The sequence below is a fragment of the Procambarus clarkii genome, chromosome 14, assembly GCF_040958095.1.
Source record: "Procambarus clarkii isolate CNS0578487 chromosome 14, FALCON_Pclarkii_2.0, whole genome shotgun sequence".
Taxonomy (NCBI): domain Eukaryota; kingdom Metazoa; phylum Arthropoda; class Malacostraca; order Decapoda; family Cambaridae; genus Procambarus; species Procambarus clarkii.
This window is the reverse complement of record NC_091163.1, coordinates 24,551,391-24,572,904: the sequence shown is the minus strand read 5'-3', so window position 1 is coordinate 24,572,904 and position 21,514 is coordinate 24,551,391. Positions and strand designations below refer to the sequence as shown.

Below are 21,514 nucleotides of genomic sequence, written 5' to 3'. Positions count from 1 at the left end.
TTGCAAGGTATACAAGTTAAGGTCACTGGCCTGTAGTTCAGTGCCTCTTATCTGTCACCCTTCTACTATATTGGGACCACATTAGCCACCTTCCATATTTCTGGTAGGTCTCCCATCTCCAGTGATCTACTATACACTATGGAGAGTGGCAAGCAGAGTGCCTCTGCACATTCTTTCAATACCCATGGTGATATCCCGTCTGGACCAACAGCCTTTCTCACATCCAGATCCAACAGGTGTCTCTTGACCTCATCTCTCGTAATTTCGAACCCTTCCAAGGCCGCCTGGTTTACTGCCCCCTCTCCTAGTGCAGTGACCTCACCATGTTCTATTATGAAGACCTGGAACCTCTTGTTAAGTTCCTTACACACCTCTTTGTCATTCTCTGTATACCTGTCCTCGCCTCTTCTAAGTTTCATTACCTGTTCTTTCACTGTTGTTTTCCTCCTGATGTGACTGTGGAGTAGCTTTGGATCGGTCTTGGCTTTGCTTGCTATATCATTTTCATAATTTTCCTCTGCTTCCCTTCTCACACTAACATACTCATTCCTGGTTCTCTGTACTCTGGAATCTTTCTCTGCTTTCTGGTGTTCTGTTATTTCGAAAGTTCCTCTACGCCCTTTTGTTCAGTATCTTTGCTTCCATATATGCCCTGTTAAACCATGGATTCTTCTTTTGCTTCTCGACTCTCCATGTATCTGGTCCTTCATTCTGGTCTCTGTTCTCCCAATCAATCTTCCCGTGGTTGAAATTCCTCATGATTAGTAGTCCAGATCCATTCCTACTAGCTGGAGACGCTGTTCTCTCTATTATGTTAATGGTGGCCATGTTGTTTCTCTCATATTCCTGTCTGGGTCTTCAGTCATTTGGTGGCGGGTTATATATGACTGCGACTACAATTTGTTGTCCTCCTGTTGCTATTGTACCTGTTATATAGTCACTGAAACCTTCAGTGTGCATGCGTGTGTGTGTGTGTGTGTGTGTGTGTGTGTGTGTGTGTGTGTGTGTGTGTGTGTGTGTGTGTGTGTGTGTGTGTGTGTGTGTGTGTGTGTGCATGCGTGTGTGTGTGAGACTACACTCTGCAGCAGAGTTTGGGGCTCAAACTGGGTGATGGAACTAATACGACAAGTACTAATTGAACTTCAGGACAATACACATTAATGTTGACCATCTTTGCTAATTCACTTTCAGTGTGGGTGCAAAGGTCTTTAAAGTTTAAATACTTCGTAACTCATATTTTTCTATCTTGTTTTCTTTTGTTCGAAAAAGGGATTTTAAGGATCGTGGAGCGTTCATGGGAGACGAGTCCTTCAAATTGACTCGTTGTAATCATAGTTTGTGTTGGCCATTTTTTAAGTGATTTCCTCTAACCTGTAAAGGTATGTATATAATAAAGTAATCTGTGTGTGTGGAGTTTGGCTTTAAGTTAACTAGCATTGAAATATGTGTTATTAAGGTATTGACTATTCTCTCGTGTGTTGTCAAATTTGACATACCTATTGACAAGCGTGATATTATTATAGATTATGAATAAGGAAGACTTATTGAGTGTAATAAGATTATACATGATGTCAATAAGTTATTCACTTCATTATAAGTAGTAATAAATTCATTATTCTGGTTTACCTGGTCTTATACAACAGTGGCATGCTGTAGTGGATGATGGATAAAGTGTAGTGATACACGATTATTACTGATTGTATATAATTCATTGTGAATAATTCAATGAATAGGAATATTTTTAATGCTTATTCATATTTCTACCCTTAATTTCCATTATTACTTACCTTGATATCGTGTGACTCAACTAACGTGCATTATGCGAAATTCATTGCTATTATGCATTTGAATGACCTCGTACAATAGTTACCATTTGCCCAGTAATGTGTCTCTTCCAATACCAAGAGAGCAAGTTCCCAGAGTTCTTTCCACTCCTATTAGTGCTTTTAATGCTTCTTTGATGACGCCATAAGAGAGATTCACATACCAATTCTGATATCACTAATGAGGATTCGATTCTTTTGACCATGTCGTGACCTAGTCGACTAAGGCAGCGTCTGGGATCATCCCGGGCGTAAGTTCGAACACTCATCACGGCCCTTGTGGATTTGTTCGTCTTGGCACTAATTGGGTCTTCAGAGGATGCTAGGCCTATAAGCCTAGCATCAAACTCAATTTTAGACTACGAGGTAACTTTGACTCGTGATTTTGAGGTTAACGTCATGAGATGATGAGTTGATTGGAGCTATTTTGCTTTTTAATTACAATAATGGAAACGTTGTTGCGAAAGCTGGTACATCAAGGGCTGACCATTGTAAGCTCATTACTGTCTCTATTACAATGAACGACTATTGATATCAACGTTGTTACTCATTACTCTCAGAGGCTTGAGTCATATTATTCATAATTTTAAAACATGACTTTTCTCATCACCAAATCTATTTATTGTATAATTTCACTAGTTTATTTCTAATATATTAGCTTATATATTAGTTAACACTGGTCAATAGAGCGACTGTCTGCTTCTTGCAGGATCTGTGTTTGATCCCCGAGGGTCCGTGTGGATGGGTCCCTTCACCTCGTCCTAATAATCCAGCTGCTTGGTTCCCATATGCCTTCCCAGTATTATCATGACATTCTGGCTAAGCACGTTATCCTGATAATCACAATACCTCTACTATATCAGACAATCAGGACCCCTTGCGGCTTTGGTATCTGATTTCTGTTTTTTTTGTTATATCTTGCAATCACTGGTCTGATCGATGCAATAAAATGTCACAATGGGGGATACATTAAGGTCGTGGTAATGGCCGCACTGATTACAGGCTGTTAATTTATTTTCTCCTGTCTAATGGCCCGTGTAGACAGAACAACTAGGTATTAGACAGCAAATTCAATTAGCTTTTACGATGTATTTCAGAATTGTGAAGTGATCGTTACCCGACTCTCAAATGGCCAGCAATGACACCTCTCTCTTGGGAATGGCTTAGTTGATGTATAGTAATGAATGAATTTGATGCAAGAACTTCTTGTTTAATCAAGAAAAAGGTTTTATCTATAACTCCAGATATGTAAATATGAACGGGATAATGAAACCAGAGATTTTGTCTCCATTGGCAGTAAAGCTTGTGACAATGGCAACCTTCTCTGTATGCAGTTAAAATGCTCCAGAAATGTGAAACCTGATCAGCACTTGATTCGATTTGTGTGTACACACCTAATTGTACTCACCTAATTGTGCTTGCGGGGGTTGAGCTTTGGCTCTTTGGTCCCGCCTCTCAACCGTCAATCAACTGGTGCACAGATTCCTGAGCCTACTGGGCTCTATCATATCTACATTTGAAACTGTGTATGGAGTCAGCCTCCACCACATCACTTCCTAGTGCATTCCATTTACTAACTACTCTGACACTGAAAAAGTTCTTTCTAATGTCTCTGTGGCTCATTTGGGTACTCAGCTTACACCTGTGTCCCCATGTTCGCGTCCCTCCAGTGTTGAGTAGTTCATCCTTGTTAACCCGGTCGATTCCTCTGAGGATTTTGTAGGTTGTGATCATGTCCCCCCTTACTCTTCTGTCTTCCAGTGTCGTAAGGTGCATTTCCCGCAGCCTTTCCTCATAACTCATGCCTCTTAGTTCTGGGACTAGTCTAGTAGTATACCTTTGGACTTTTTCCAGCTTCGTCTTGTGCTTGACAAGGTACGGGCTCCATGCTGGCGCCGCATACTCCAGGATTGGTCTTACATATGTGGTGTACAAGATTCTGAATGATTCCTTACACAGGGTCCTGAACGCCGTTCTGATGTTAGCCAGCCTCGCATATGCCGCAGACGTTATTCTCTTTATGTGGGCTTCAGGAGACAGGTTTGGTGTGATATCAACTCCTAGATCTTTCTCTCTGTCTGTTTCATTAAGTACTTCATCTCCTATTCTGTATCCTGTGTCTGGCCTCCTATTTCCACTGCCTAGTTTCATTACTTTGCATTTACTCGGGTTGAACTTCAACAGCCATTTGTTGGACCATTCACTCAGTCTATCTAGGTCATCTTGTAGCCTCCTACTATCATCCTCTGTTTCAATCCTCTTCATAATTTTTTGCATCGTCGGCAAACATTGAGAGGAACGAATCTATACCCTCTGGGAGATCATTTACATATACCAGAAACAGTATAGGTCCAAGGACTGACCCCTGCGGGACTCCACTTGTAACGTCTCGCCAATCTGAGACCTCACCCCTCACACAGACTCGTTGTCTCCTGTTGCTTAGGTACTCCTCTATCCACCGGAGTACCTTCCCTTTCACTTGCATGGTATGCAGGTTAGGGACACAGGCCCTAAGTTCAGTGCCTCCTGTCTATCCCCTTTCTTGTATATCGGGACTACGTTAGCTGCTTTCCAAATATCTGGCAGTTCCCCTGTTGCCAGTGATTTGTTATACACTATGGAGAGTGGTAGGCACAGTTCTCCTGCTCCTTCCTTTAGAACCCAAGGGGAGATTCCATCTGGGCCTATAGCCTATGTCATATCCAACTCTAGTAAACACTTGCTTACTTCCCCGCTGGTAATCTCAAACTCTTCCAGTGGTTCCTGGTTAGCTATTCCCACCCTTACCTCTGGAATTTCTCCTTGCTCTAAGGTGAAGACCTCCTGGAACTTCTTATTCAATTCCTCACACACTTCCTTGTCATTTGTAGTGAATCCTTCTATCCTTAATTTCATAACCTGTTCCTTTACTGTTGTTTTTCTCCTGATGTGGCTATGCAGCAATTTTGGCTGAGTCTTTGCCTTGCTTGCGATGTCATTTTCGTATTGTCTTTCTGCCTCTCTTCTCATCCTGACATATTCATTCCTGGCATTCTGGTATCTTTCTCTGCTCTCCAGTGTCCTGTTATTCCTATAGTTTCTCCATGCCCTTTTACTTTGCTGCTTAGCTAGCCCACATCTCTGATTAAACCATGGGTTTCTCATTTTCATATCCCTGTTTTCCTTTTGGACTGAGACAAACTTGTTTGCTACGTCCTTGCACTTCTGTGTGATATAATCCATCATATCTTGGGCCGTCTTTCCCCTGAGCTCTGTTTCCCATGCTATATCTGTTAGGAATTTTCTTATCCCCTCATAGTTTCCCTTTCGCTATGCTAACCTTTTGGTTTCGGTATCCCTCCTCGAGTTCAATAACCCTTCTTCAATCAAGTACTCAAACACCAGTACACTGTGGTCGCTCATTCCTACTGGGTCCTCAAAACCGATTTTTCTTATGTCGGAGTCGTTCAGAGTGAAGACTAGGTCGAGTCTCGCTGGTTCATCATTGCCTCTCATCCTTGTGGGTTCTCCGACATGCTGGGTTAAAAAGTTTCTTGTCACCACCTCCAATAGTTTGGCTCTCCACGTATCTTCGCCTCCATGCGGTTCCTTGTTCTCCCAGTCAATCATTCCGTGATTGAAAAAACCCATGATGAGCAGGTGGGATCTATTTCTACAGGCAGCAGAGGCTGCTCTCTCAATTACAATGTTAACTGCCATGTTGTTGTTTTCATACTCTTGACTGGGTCTTCTGTCATTTGGTGGAGGGTTGTATATTACTGCTACTACTATTCTTGGTCCTCCCATTGTTATGGTGCCTGCTATGTAGTCTCTGAACTCCTCACAGCTGGGGATGGCCATCTCCTTAAAACTCCATTCCTTTCTCATGAGTAGGGCCACTCCGCCTCCTCCCCTACCTTCCCTCTCTTTCCTTATTACTGTGTACTCCTGGGGAAACACGGCATTCGTTATGATTCCAGAGAGATTTGTTTCAGCGAGTCCGATCACATCTGGGTTAACTTCCTGTGCTCTTTCCCTTAGTTCACTTGTCTTGCTTGTGATCCCATCTATGTTCGAGTACATCACCCTGAAACTGACTCTCTTCTGCTTCTTCTCTGGGAGGGACAATTGGGATCTGGGGTGAGTGGGAGCTGGGGGCGCCTGGCACGGGGAGACTGGTGGAGGAGGGAGGGCTTGGGGGGTGGGGGAGAGGGGGGTGGTGGGGGAGAGGGGGGTGGTGGGGGAGAGGGGGAGGGTAAGGGGGTGGGTAAGAGGGGGAGGGTAGGGGGGGAGAGTGAGAGGGAGAGGGTTGGGGGAGAGTGAGAGGGGGAGGGTTGGGGGGGGGGTAAGAGAGGGAGGGTTGGGGAAGCATGGGGGGAGGAGAGGCTGTGGGGGATAGGGGAGATGGGGGGGGGCTTAAGGGAGGAAAAAAGGGTGGAGGGCTTGGGGGGCGTGGGGGAAAAGGAGGGCTGAGGTGGGTGAGGAAGAGGGGAGGGTTTAGGGGAGTGGGGGAGGGGGGAAGACTTAGATGGGGTGGGGGAGAGTGGGGGGCTTAGGGGGCGGGGGAGAAGGGAGGGCTTGGGGGTGGGAGAGACGGGAAGGCATGTGGAAGAGGGGAGGGCTTGAGGGATGTGGGAGAAGGGAGGTCCTGGGGAGAGAGGTGAGTGGGAGGAGGGGGGTGGGTAGGGGGAGGGTGCCCTAGGTGGGTACTTAGTGGGGGGCTGACAGGGGATGGGGCAGGTTGAGTATCTGTTGGGTAGAATGTGGGGGTGGTGCCCCAATCCCTGTGGCTGTTGCACTGTTTGAGGAGGGGTTCCCCATTCCCCTCTGAGACTGTAGGGATCGGGGCTGTGGCTCCCCAATTCCTTTCGCTCTCCCTGCGCTCCTTCCTCGCGTCTGCTGCCTGCTTTCTCTCTTCCCTTGTCATATCCCTCTGCAAGAATACTCTTTTGAACTTCTCTCCATTTGCTAGACAGCTCTTCCTTTCTAACAGTTCCTCTTTCGCGATTTCGCTCATGAATATCACCTTTATCATTCGGTCTCTGTCCTTGTTGTACTTTCCAAGCCTGAAAACCTTCTCAACATTTTGTTCAGCTCCCTCCATCCTTACCTCTTTAAGGATCTCTTTAACCATGTTTTTGTCCTTGTCTCTCCGCTCCTTTGGTCTGGTCCCTGTGTGTGTGTGTGTGTGTGTGTGTGTGTGTGTGTGTGTGTGTACTCACCTAGTTGTACTCACCTAGTTGTGCTTGCGGGGGTTGAGCTCTAGCTCTTTGGTCCCGCCTCTCAACTGTCAATCAACAGGTGTACAGGTTCCTGATCCTATTGGGCTCTATCATATCTACACTTGAAACTGTGTATGGAGTCAGCCTCCACCACATCACTTCCTAATGCATTCCATTTGTCAACCACTCTGACACTAAAAAAGTTCTTTCTAATATCTCTGTGGCTCATTTGGGCACTCAGTTTCCACCTGTGTCCCCTAGTGTGTGTGCCCCTTGTGTTAAACAGCCTGTCTTTATCAACCCTGTCGATTCCCCTGAGGATCTTGAATGTGGTGATCATGTCCCCCGTAACTCTTCTGTCTTCCAACGAAGTGAGGTTTAATTCCCGTAGTGTCACCTCGTAGCTCATACCTCTCAGCTCGGGTACTAGTCTGGTGGCAAATCTTTGAACCGTTTCCATTTTAGTCTTAAATCTTTTAGTCGTAAAGTCTTGTGTGTGTGTGTGTGTGTGTGTGTTTACTCACCCGGTTGTACTCATCTAGTTGTGCTTGCGGGGGATGAGCTTTGGCTCTTCGGTCCCGCCTCTCAACTGTTAATCTACTGGTGCACAGATTCCTGAGTTTCTCGAGCTCCATCATATCTATATTTGAAGCTGTGTATGGAGTCAGCCTCCACTACATCACTTCCTAGTGCATTCCATTTACTAACTACTGTGTGTGTATGTGTGTGTGTGTGTGTGTGTGTGTGTGTGTGTGTGTGTGTGTGTGTGTGTGTGTGTGTGTGTGTGTGTGTGCGTGTGTGCGCGTGTGAGTGTGTCCGTATTTACTCTTTGCATTTACTATTTGTGTCTGCAGAATCGAGCTATTAGCTCTTGGACCCCGTCTTTCTTCCCAATCTATTTTTTTCTCTATTATAGTTACTACATATATGTTTCTCTCTAACACACACACACACACACACACACACACACACACACACACACACACACACACACACACACACACGTGTGTGTGTGTGTGTGTGTGTTATGAATTATATTCATAATTTTAAAACTATGATAGGGAAATGGGATCGGAGTCATTGCTGTAAACAACCGATGGCCCGTAAGGAGGGATCCAGGAGTCCATGTTTGATCCTGCAGGCACAAATAGGTGAGTACACACACACACACACACACACACACACACACACACACACACACACACACACACACACACACACACACACACACACACACACACACACATACACACACACACACCCAGGAAGCAACCCGGAGCAGCTGTCTAACTCCCAGGTACCTGTTTACTGCTAGGTGAACAAGTACATCAGGGTGGAAGAAACTCTGTCCATTTGTTTTCGCTTCCACCGGGAATCGAACACGGGCCATTACGAATACGACCCCCAAGCGCTGTCCACTCAGCCGCGAGGCCCCCATATGGATTTTATCCATAAAATGAGGGGCCTCCCTATGGATTTTATATTTAAATTACTGGATTTCTTAAACAGATGACAGGATTTTTGCTCAAGTGCCAGGAATTGTTGCATAGATGGTTGAAGTTGAAGTTCTTTCTAAAAAACTTGATACTGTATGAAAGTTCTTAAGGAAAGTTCCGTAAATTAAGAAGCTGTAAGGATGTTGCATTTGACTATCATTTCAGTGCCCATTTCAATGGTTTTCTTCGTACATATATGTAAATCTTTTACTACATATGAGAAACTTATGTAAATGCACATGATTGCTCAAATGTAAATATACATTCATGCGCCTTTGAGGGTGAATCTAATTTAGCATATTTTTATGAGCTTGGAACGCCTCTATGCTTGAATTATAGATTCAAAAACCGATTCGGAAAACCTCAGATGAGAATTCCGTGGATTCTTAAAGGAACAATTTAAGAAATTATCAGAAATCTACATCTCCTTCCCAGTAAGTTTATTGCCTTACTTCAAATATCCTGGGAATTTTTAAGTGTTTCACGCTTCGGCAGTAGAGTGTTATCGCTAAATTCTCTTAGGTATTCAGTGTAAGTTTAATACCTAGAGGTTACGTTGAGGTGCTTCCGGGGCTTAGTGTCCCCGCGGCCCGGTCGTCGACCAGGCCTCCTATATAAGATATAAAGATAAACAGAATAAAGATAAATATAAAATATAATAAGATAAAGACGTAAGTTAAATTTTATGTTTTGTAAGAGTTTCTAATTTTACAAACATGTCAGGATTCCCTACACGGAAAGCTTTAAAACATAGGATATGTTTTAAATATATACATATATATATATATATATATATATATATATATATATATATATATATATATATATATATATATATATATATATATATATATATATATATATATATATATATATATATAAACCTCTATCTGGGTGATGCTAAACCTCTATTTAAACCTTTAAACCTCTATTGTACTATATATATATATATATATATATATATATATATATATATATATATATATATATATATATATATATATATATATATATATTCATATATATATATATACCTCTAGATAAATATAAATGCAAATATTCGTTTGTTCAAAATCGCTAATCTCCGAAAGTTCTTCACCGATTGCTTTGACATATTCACACAATGTTCCATTCGCAACCTGAGGGATTTTTATATACATACCATATAGATGTCACGTCTGTGACGGAAAAAATCATGCTTTTTTGAAAAACTGTGTTTTTCATGTGAGGGAAATCTTCGAAACCTCTTTACCGATTGCTTTGAAATTTTGATACAACGTTGCATTCGCATAGGCACATGTTTTTATATATCTACTATATACATGCCTCACCTGTCACAGGAATTTTTTTTCAGAAACAGCGCCATCTGTTGGATGAAAGAGCAACACACCCTGTAATCTCCGAAAGTTCTTCACCCATTCCATTGAAATTTTGACAAAACGTTCCATTCGAATACGTGCATGGTTTTATATACCTATTATATAGATGTCACACCTGTGACAAGCACAAACATGCTTTGTTTGAAAAACTGCGACATCTGTTGCACTTAATAGCAACACACACAATTCTAAACATGTTACAATTCTTTTTAAGTGTTTCCGATTGCAGTGACATTGAATTTTCATAGATTTCTATTTATTTTAATTTTGATTTAATTATTTTGTGTGACATTGCATGGAATTGAGCTGTGGTATTTACCATAACGTTTATTTCGTGATTATAGTTTCTTATTTTATTTTTTCATTTTTTTCATTTCGCTTTTTTTAAATGTTTTTCCTACATTTCAGTGATGGGAACAGCAGATCATTTGATGTTCCCAATTTTCCGATGGGAACTTCAGATCATTTGGGAATACATTGGTCAAGAGAGTTGAGAATGATGGGGAGGACGAGGGGACGGGATTGAGGAATGGTGGGGAGGACGAGGGAACAGGGAAGAGGGGTAATGGTGAGAAGGACGAGGGGATGGTGGAGTTGGGGATGAGGGGACAGGGAAATGGAAAATGGTGGGGAGGACAAGGGGACGGGGGAATGGTAGGGAGGACGAGGCGATTGGGGGGAGGGGGTAGATGGTGGGGGAAAACGAGGGGACGGTGAAGTGGGGAATTATTAGGAGGACGAGGAGACGCTGGTGAGAAGGGCAAAGGGACGGGGGAGGGGAGAAATGGTTGAGAGGGCTAGGGGACGGGGAAGTGGGGAATAATGGGAAGGATGAGGGGACGGGGAGGGGGAATGGTGGGGAAGACTGGAAGACAGGGAAAGGTTGCTGTGGCTCAGCAATGCACATGCATTCTTGAGCCACAGCAACGCGTGGTCAGGTACAGCTAGTACCCGACCACGTACAGCTAGTACCCGCTAGTACAACAAGTCAGTGTTGAGCTTGATATATATATATATATATATATATATATATATATATATATATATATATATATATATATATATATATATATATATATATAAATTTGTGAGGGTACCACCTCTGGTGCCAATGTGGGGACCCATAGCCTCGGAGAAGAAAATAAAAAGTATTCAGAGGAGACCTTGTGGTTTCTCACTGAACACTAATATTATCTTCTCCTACCACCCCCATTCTTTTGTATGTACACATATATTTACTTTATTTGAAGTTTGTTACAAAAAAGGAGTTACATATGGGTTACAAAGATGGTTGTCATAGGTTGTCGAGTTCCTCCAGCTCCTCAGATGGCGGGAAGGAACCCTGGATGCAGTGCGCATTTCCCCTCTGTATCGCCACACTGAGGCGCTGGAAAAGAAAGCTTGCAGCTCTCGGGTCCCAATATATATATATATATATATATATATATATATATATATATATATATATATATATATATATATATATATATATATATATATATACTATTTGTCCTTCTTACTTTAAACTAAAACAAAATTAATATCATTTAGTGTTTTAGGACTGATCCCATTATAATATTGATTCAGGCTTTGGGGAAACAAAATTAATGAATTATGTAAAAAATAGCTAAGCACTGAAGTCTGAAATGTGTTCAGACGCAAAGGCAAAAACATGTTCATAGAAATGAACTTAGAGCTTTCTCCTTAAGTTTTCAAACTACATGCACTTGTATGGTGCTAGATGAAAGCTTATGCTAAGGACCATCGTTTAGGACTAGCAATGAGTCTGTGACTGTTCTGTAGAGAGTTACAGAATTTTTCCTGTTTTCTGTGTAATTGGATTTGAGAGTGAGTGAGGTGTAGGTGGGTACTCCACTCGCCAACGGTTTTAGAGGTGGGGGGGGGTACAGAGGGGGTGAACGTCGCCTCCCCCACCATGTGAGGTATGACGCCACACTCCTTGGCCTCCCCCTCCCTGTGACGTCACGGGACGCCTCATGGTGAGGGCGTCTGTGATTGGTCTAGGCACCTCACCCTCGTGGTGAGTTTTAGGCGCGAAAGGCGATGATTCGTAGCGGCACTATAGGCTGTGCTGGCTTTGTACTGATTGGTCAAGACAAGGTGAGGGGGAAGGCGGCCATTTAGAGTTTCCTCAGCCCGCGAAAGGGGCAGTCTGTGTGTGAGATTTTTTTCTACTCCTACCTCCCTTAGGAGGTGGACTACAAGTTTAAAGTCTGCTCACGGCAGTTAAGCATGAGTCCAATAGAAAAAGGAAAAGTGGGAGCAAACCGCCAGGCCTCCACCACTAAGGGTGAAAACCTGTCCACAATAGGCCGCTGGCTCCTCCTAGTTAAACAGGACGTTAAAACTAATAAAGGGTAACCGACGGGTTCTCACAATCAAATATTTATATTAGATGTGGCGCTATGAATTAGAATACGAATTCCCAAGAACAGCCGTCATATCAAGATCACATCAACATTTACTCGTAATATGCAGAAATATGGTGGAATAATATGGTTGAAGGGTTGACAACAAAGACCGTTTTCTATAACAACAATTTATTAATAACATGAGACTAACTACTACATTACCGAGTTTACGTTACGTTAATGTCCATCCAGTGGCATGATAACAAACAGCTAAATAGCAACCCTTGCTGTGAGGCTGCATACTGAACTAACCTGAACACAGGTGTGCCCACTGATGATGCAATATTGCAAATCAAAGAAAAATATCACAGACTAAGTTACACCACAGCGAATGGTTACGATATTGTCCATCAAGTGGCATTTGCAACACAGGTATTCAACAGCCCCTCGAGAAGTGACAGCAGGCTCCATCTTGCTGACACTTCGGGCTGACAACATGAACTAACTGAACAAATGAAGGATATCCACTGAAGACACAAGAATGCAATCAATAGTGTCTCGGTTTCCCTGACAGCTACTATAATCACAAGCTTAGGGGTCCTCCCGCCCCCCAGGAGAGACCCACGTAACTAGGCGGGAGTCCAACAGTGACCCCCCCTCCTATCACAACCCAGTGTGAACACTCTTTGCAACTCCCTACAAGAAGTTGCCCTGTTGTAAACAGTAACAAAGACAGGCAAGGCGGGATTCTGGGACACAGCTCCACAAATCCCTAGATTACTCTACTCTCGTCACCAGACGACAACCAAAAGCCTTAAGTGATTAATTATGTTAATTGACTGATCGCAGCAGTCTGCAACAAAGTACTACGGTAATCACAAACAATTGTCTCACACTAGACAACAACATGATGATACTCTACGTTAATCATTAACACTTGTCTCTCTTGTTAACAATAACTCAAACTTATATTACATCACACTTGACTCCTAGCAAGTATTCAGTGAGTAATCCTCAATTAAGGTCAAACGGACCACTAATTACATCCCCATTGAGTTACGTTAACTAAGCCTACCCTAACTTGGTAGCTTCTCAACAGTCAGTGTCAAAAAAATTACTAGTGAGTGTTAATTACCCTAATTAACTCCGAGCAATTAATTAACTGTCACCAGGACCGATAATTAATCATCCATAAATACGTCTCACTCCGCACTGCCTAAGCAGGTCTCATCAAACACTGTGAATTCACGGGAAAGGAGTTAATTACCCATAATTAACAAGAGTGCCATTAATCCACTGTCCTCAGACAGGATATGATTAATACAACGATTTATGCTAGCTCCATGACCTCACTTTACCGAGTCATCTGAGCCCTCCAGACGTTAATTACTCCACTAATTAACATGAGCCACTAATTGCTATACCCCAGAAAGGTAATTAGTTTCGAGCAAATTACGTTAACACAAATACTGACAGATCCTCTCCCACTACATGAATTCATGATGAGAAGGCTAATTACATAATTAGCTAGAGTGGTCAATTAGTTGTCACACGGACAATTAATTGCTCCCGAGACGTATCTCACTCAAGCTCAACGCTGTTCTCTCTCATAACAGCCCTCACTCACTCCACAATAAGTGTGCACCCCTTATCCGATTAATTCCCCAATTATTAACTCACTGAATCCTTAAGTCCTCAACACAACTTAAAGAAACAAAGTAACCCCAGTGTTACATAGGTCACACTACACTGGCATGCAACAACACAAATGCACTGCCCACATATGGTTGCGGCTACTGCAACTCGCTAATTACTGTGCCCACACAATAATGACACACGGTTGTGCAACACACAAGAGAATGCCAATATTACTGCCCCCCTTATCTTGCAACCGTTGCAAAGGACTACTGTGAACACACACTTACCTCAGTAAGGCAATTAACCCATCAACTGCCTGCTCTCATTAAGTACTGTGAATTCCCCTGAATAATCCTAAAGGTCCCTTAAACCCTCAACACAGCTCCCAGGGCAGCAATATCGTATAAACTGATAACAACACTGCACAAACCTGCAACATAATGATGCAGTCAGCATACCCCACATGCTAATGACATCATTAGGCAATCAGTCAGCAATCACATCTACTGACTTACCACACAGCACAGTACATAAAGCATGCAAATGAACACATAGAAATGGCATTCACATAATCAATGAAAATTATATCAATAGGTAAATGTATCTCTAACTACACAGACCTCAGGGGTCCCCACTGACATCCCTGCAACCTGGCCTGCCTACCTCTAATGATACAATTTATATGCGGTACTCTATGGCATTAATCAAGTCTGAACGATTATATGGAATCGACAGGTTGGATCACTTATATGGTAAATCTCTACACTGACCGGTACATACTCGAGTCAGTCTACACACATATATACATCATGATACTACAGTGTGGTCCCGTGTACAACATCCATCTCCAGGTACTGCCCTACCAGTCACCTGGACGTGCTAAAGACAGCTGTCTCTCAGCTGGTTCCCTAGCCTGGCAGGGCTATGAGACAACACAGCTTTACCGAGAATTTCCCCTAATACTGAGACACTGTTACACTCTGACTATTGTACTCACGTTTTCCTCACATTTCACTCATTTCCCAGGTCACTACTCTCGGGCTGTCAAAACTTAGCTTGCTCCTCGTGCGTCGACAAGATGTGGCCCTAGGCTGTCCCGGGAAAGTGGCCAAGTGGCCCCAGGGGTGGCCCACAGCGCCCCTCCCAAGCTGAGAGGGAGGGGGGGTAGCCGGCGCGCGGGCAGGCCACCTGGCTGGGCCATGTGGCCGGGCCAGGTGGCGGGTGGCCGGGGTGGCCTGGGGGTGGCCCCCGGGCATACACACGTGTATGGGGAATCACCAACAACTCCAGCAAACCAGAGCCTGCCTTGCTTAACACTGGGGTGACAATGGCCGGCGGCGTCCCCACACTGACGCCACCTGGCGGAATTCAAAGTCCAACATGGGCCTGTAATCTCACCACAATTACACTAGGAGGTCCTGCCCGTATTCCGCTAATTGTCTATCAACACTAGACAGGTTATTTGAACTACCTGTTACACCATGAGGCTCTGCCTGCTGCTTCATGGGTGCCCACTGTCTCTGAGGTTATTTTACTGGTCCTTCCATACCTCATCGGCCCCAAATTTCACGAAAATTGGGCCTAGACACAACCCGGGATAGCAGGAGTGCCATCCCTGCTGGACAACACGGTAACGTCCACAATTAACGGGGGGGTGGAGGGGGAAAACTCCCCCCCCCCTCCACCCAACTACGTCCTCGTCCACCTGCTACCCTGCTCAAACTGACGATTTCGCGGGCTAAGGAAACTCAAAATGCCAATACCTCCTCGCCTACTTTGTCTTGAGATTGCTGACTACTCACAAATGATAGTCCATAGCAAGAGCTTTTATCCAACACCCCACAAGTGTATGTTAGTTTGAAAGCTTCAGTTTCTAGAGTCCCTAGAGCTACTAGCCTAATCTAGGAACTAGGAAAACTAGCTGAGGGAATCTAGATTCCCTCACACTGGGAGCGGCGAGGAGAGGACAAGGTGTCCCAGGTGGGGGTGGCGTGTATGCCACCTCCACCACCATTAATCGCTGTGTCATCCTTGTTACTCATCCCCCACTGAACTCCTGCCATCGTGGGTTGTGTCGAGGCTCAATTTGCCTCAAATGGGGTCAAAGAGTAAGGAAGGAACTGTGAAACTCAGTGTTCAGACAGTGTTCATCCATGAGGCAGCTGGCAGGCCTCGTGGTGTATCAGATGTTTTGCCCACATCTGATGTAATCTGCTATCCTGTCTATGTTAACAGACAATTGGTGGAATAGGACACGGCCTCCCAGTGTAATTGTGGTGAGATTGCAGGCCCCTATTTGACTTTGAAATTTCACTTTGTTGTGTCCGCCATGTGGTGACGCCTGCCATTATCACACCCGGTGTACGAGCGAGGCATGCTCTGGTGTGATGTGAGTGTGGGTGCTCTCCCATCCACGTTGTGTATGCCTCAGGCTGGCCGCCAGCCAGCCTGAGGCAAACCCCCATGTGCGCGCCGCACCGCTCCGGGGCCAGACACAGTGGGGCTATGTGATGGCCACACCCTGGCCACCCGCCTGTGGGCAACCCCGCGCGCCACCCTGCTCGCCACCCTGCGTGCCAGCTCATCCCAGGTGGGGAGTTGCGACGCCCCGCGCTACTCCGTGGTCACCCCTTGGGCCACGCTTGGCCACATGCTCTGTTCACACCCTAGGGCCACACCTAGTCGATGCACGTGGGAGCGAGCTAGGTGTTCTTCAGCAAGTGAGGTAGTGACTGGGGAAATGGATGAATGAGAGTGGTAATCGTGAGTACACAATAAGATTGTTACAGTGTCTCAGGACTGTTGTTAATTCTGGTAACAGCTGTGTTGTCCCATAGCACCTGCCAGGCGAGGGCAGCAGCTGAGAGACAGCAGTCTGTACTGATGTCCAGGTGACTGTGATGAACCTGGAGATGGATGTTATACACAGAACCACACATGTAGATGTATAGATATATATTTTGTGTGTAGACTGACTCGAGTATGTAACCGGTCAGTGTAGAGATTTACCATGTAGGTGATCCAAGTCTGTTGATTCTATATAATCGTTCAGAGTCTAGATTAATGTCATGTCTACCAATCTAGTCTACCAATCTAGTCAACCAATCCTTGTAAAAATTTATTGTATGTATGTACCTTACCTAAATAAAATTGTATTGTATTGTATTGTATGTTGCCGCATGTTAATTATATCATTGCAGAGGTAGGCAGGCCAGTTTAGTAGGATTGTCTGTGAACACCCTGAGGTCTGTATAATTATGTATAATTTTCATTTTTATGTATAAATACGGTGTTGTGTGGTGAGTCAGTAAATGTGATTGCTGACTGATTGCCTAATGATGTCATTAGCATGTGGGGGTATGCTGACGGCATCATTATGTTGTAGGTTTGGGCAGTGTTGTTTCAGGTATACGTTATATTACTGCCCTAGGAGCTGTGTTGTTGATGTAAGGAGGTCCCTTTGATTATTCAGGGGAATTCACAGTACTTAATGAGAGCAAGCAATTGATTAGTTAATTGCCTAATTATGAGAATTAGTGCCAGCTGTCAGCGTAGCGACGGTGTCTGATATTAACGTAAATTGTTTGCTGGAGTAGTGATTGTGCACAGTAGTCTCTTGCAACTGTTGCAAGATTAGAGGGGGCAGTAATGTAGGTATACGTTTGTTGTTGCCAAACCGTGTGTCATTACTGTGTGGGTCCAGTAATTAACGTGTTGCAGAGGCTGCAACCGTATGTGGGCTGTGCATTTATTTGTTAAGCCGCTGTAAGTGTGACCTATGTAACCTGGGGTTACTTTGTATTCTTTAAGTTGTATTGAGGACTTAAGGATTCAGTGAGTTAATTAAGGTGAATTATCGTTATAAGGGGTTGCACATTACTTGATGAGTGTGAGAGGTGTTAAGCGGAACAGTGTTGAGCTTGTTGAGATACGTTTCGGGTGCAATGAATTGTCCCTGTGACAACTAATTGACCACTCTAGCTAATTATGTAATTAGCATTCTCATCATGAATTCACATAGTGGAGAGGAACTGTCAGAGTCTGTCAGTATTTGTGTTAACGTAATTGGCTTGAGACTAATTACCTTTCTGGGGTATAGCAATTAGTGGCTCATGTTAACTAGTGGAGTAATTAACGTCAAAGTTCTTGATGACTCCGTAAAGCGAGGTCATGGAGCTAGCATAACTCGTTATATTAATCATATCCTGTGCGATGACAGTGGATTAAGATGCACTCTTGTTAATTAGTGGAGTAATTAATTCCTTGTCTGTGAATTCACAGATGAGACCAGATGAAATGCAGATGCTGTATTTTGATGAGACCTGCTTAGGCAGTGCGGAGGGAGACGCATTTATGTATGATTAATTATCGGTCCTGGTGACAATTAATTGCTCAGGGTTAAGTAGAGTAATTAACACTCATTAAAGTAAATTTTGACACAGACTGTTGAGAAGCTACCAAGTTAGTGGTAGGCTTAGTTAACGTAACTCGATGGGGATTTAATTAGTGGTCCGTTTGACCTTAATTAGGAATTACTCACTGAATACTTGCAAGGAGTCAAGTGTGATGTAATGTAAGAGACTTGAGTTATTGTTAACAAGTTGACTTGTGTTAAGAGAAACAAGTGTTGATGATTAACGTAGAGTACCATCATGTTGTTGTCTAAGAGAGACAAGTGTTTGTGATTAAGATAGTACATTGTTGCTGACTGCTGTGATCAGTCAATTAACGTAATTAATCACATAATCAATCTTGTAATTGATTAAGGCAATTTCTTTTGTTTATCGTCTGGTGACGAGAGTAAAGTAACTTGGGGATTACTGGAGTAGTGTCTCAGAATCCCACCTTCCCTGGATTTGTTTACTGTTTACAGTGCAACTTCTTGCAGGGAGTTGCAAAAAGTGTTCACATTAGGTTGTGATAGGGGGGGGGGGGTCACTGTTGGACTACCTGCCTAGTTACGTGGGTCTCTCCTGTTAAGGTTGGAGGACCCGTAAGATTGTGATTATAGAATCTGGTCCCCGTGAAACGTGACAATATTGATTGCATGCTTGTGTCATCAGTGGGCATGCAATCACGTGGGCCTACAGGAAAATTTGTATAAATTAGATGTTACAAGCAGAGTGCCACAGAGATAGTTTTTTCATGATTTATGGAGATGATATCAATATCTGTTTACGTTACACATTGCAAAGGTGACTGTTCAACCTCCACCTGGAACAATGGCAAGCACATAGTTACTGTTCCACTTCCACCTGGTGCTCCAGGGCAGGTGAACAATATGGAGTGTGTCACATTTACTAACAACAAGATGCCGTATCTGCAACAATGCAGTATAAAGTCATCGTGTTCTTCAGGCCCAATTGGAGTCCTTGCCAAGACAAAGGAAATGGTACCATTAATATTCAGTAAAGCTGAAATACTTAATTTAAATATTCTAGACACCTTGAATTCTAGTTTAGCCGGGGAAATTATGATTTAATTAATAGTAATGATCTTAGTGTTGACGAGGAGGATAAGGGAATGTTTCAACGAGGGTTTTTATTCTGAATTAATCTGGAGAGTCTCATTCTCTTTGGACAAACACAACGCATCCCTGGCCCATTACGAGGCCAAGGATGTGAAAACTATTGAAAGTAAACCAATGCATTAATGTAATATTAATGTACATAATTATTTTGGTAATATTCTCTATGGAGACCGTACATATTACCAGCATACTAGTCTTAAGCTCAAGCGTAAAGTTAAACATCAATTGAAAAACAATATGTTTCTAGATTAGAAGTTATTGTGTCATTAAAAAATTTGTAACGCAGAATTTCTTTAAATATCATCAGTTTAGGGAGACATTGATTAATAAGTCTTTCTTACGGAAAACTAATAACAAATAATTTGCAGAAGAAAGAGTTAAGCCAATTTGGCAATAATTGCCAAATAATTAGCACAAAAATAAATAATAAATAACTAAAAATATTACAATACAAATACAGATAACGAAGTCTGTATGATCATATAGACGATGAGTCACAATAACGGGGCTGAAGATATGAGGACCAAACCACACACTAGAAGATGAGGAGACGACGACGTTTCGCTCCGTCCTGGAACCATGATCAAGTCGACTGTGATGGGAGCGAGGGCGGCACAGAGCCTTACTTAATGCCCATATTTTCCTCGCTCTTGTATAAGCATTGAAAATATTATTATTGGTTGTAAATCACGTGTGAATGTGATTGAGTAAGGCCTGTGTATAAATGAATTGACCAGCTGTGTGGCATACGAGATTGGGTATTCGGATTGGCATATGAGTGGCATTGTTACTAATCTGATGTGCGTGTGTGTGTGTGTGTGTATGTGCGTGTAATTACGAGGTAAAAGTTAACGTACCCAAAGAGTGACTGAAAACTCAAAAAACTCACCCATATTCATTTCAAATTGTTCACACGACGATATAATTGTTTAGCTCCATATTCAAATATATGAAAACATCATTCGTGCCCAGAAGCCCTATATACAAATTCCCATCTAAACATAATACGGGAGATGGGACATGAGCATGAGTATATTCACTCATTAAAGATACATTTTTGTTCAAAAGAAACATATGTTTGGACTCCACCTGCAACCCGTTCTCGCACTTGCTTATAGTCAATATTGGCTTATTTAATAAGTGCATATGTGACATACTAATTAATTGTAAATATTTTAGTTTACCTTGAAAAGCGTCATAGAAAACACCGACCTCACCTAACCTTCTTAGTATGTTAAGATAAGCATTTTATTGCTTCTTAATTATATATATTACTTAACCTATACCGATGATAGGTTTGCTTGTGTGGTCTCAAGAGTTATGTCCTGAAGTGTTGGGCAAAGGTACTGGCTGTTCACCCTTGTTGACTCACTCCTGGTCTACTGTCTGCTCCCCCTGTCTGGCCTGCGTTGTCAGTGTCATCACATGTTATTTTCCTGTCACTGTGAAACTGGAAGAGAGAGAGGAGAAAGATAAAATGAAGGTAGAGGAGTGAGAAGGGGGATGGCAGGGGCGGGTGAGAAAGGATAGGGAAAAAGAGATGAGAGAAGGTAGAAAGATTGGGAGAGGAGAGAAGGCAGTGAGAGAGAAGGGGGAAGGAGCAGAGAGACCCGGACGCAGGCATGTGCCCGTCTCTAGTATCCTTACATAAAGAAAGAGGAATTTTCATCCAAATTAATAATATATGTAACAATGTATATCCCTTTCAGAACTAGTAATGGATTCTCACATATATAAGTTGGATCAAATGGCAATAACGCAGCTTATAATAGGCAACGACAGTTAATTGGTAATACAAAACTGTGAGGATTTGTCTTTAGTAAAAGGGATTATTTTTCAATATAATTTTTTTTATAGAAAGGTTTTAAAAATTCTACACTGCGGGCGAAACTAATATTTATTCATATTTTTCAACGAAAAAAATGGCTTTCCAACATTTTCCAAAAATTCCTTATCTGGTTTCCTGTAAAAAAAAATCAATGTCTTTCAAACGTGTCTTGTCGGTTAGATATGCTATCCAAGTTCTGCCAGTGTATGCGGTATACAGGTGAGGTATACTGACCGGTCTGACTCTA

The 21,514-nt window shown here is 42.9% G+C and overlaps 1 protein-coding gene across 1 annotated transcript in view; it reads left to right on the top strand.

Moving 5' to 3' along the window:
* LOC138364758 (uncharacterized) overlaps window positions 1-21,225 on the top strand; it is a 49,368-nt gene extending 28,143 nt beyond the window's left edge. The window contains exon 3 of the mRNA XM_069324727.1: window positions 21,149-21,225. Within this exon, the coding sequence (XP_069180828.1) occupies window positions 21,149-21,225 (77 nt within the window). The remainder of the gene's footprint in view (window positions 1-21,148) is intronic.
* The last annotated feature ends 289 nt before the right edge of the window (window positions 21,226-21,514 follow it).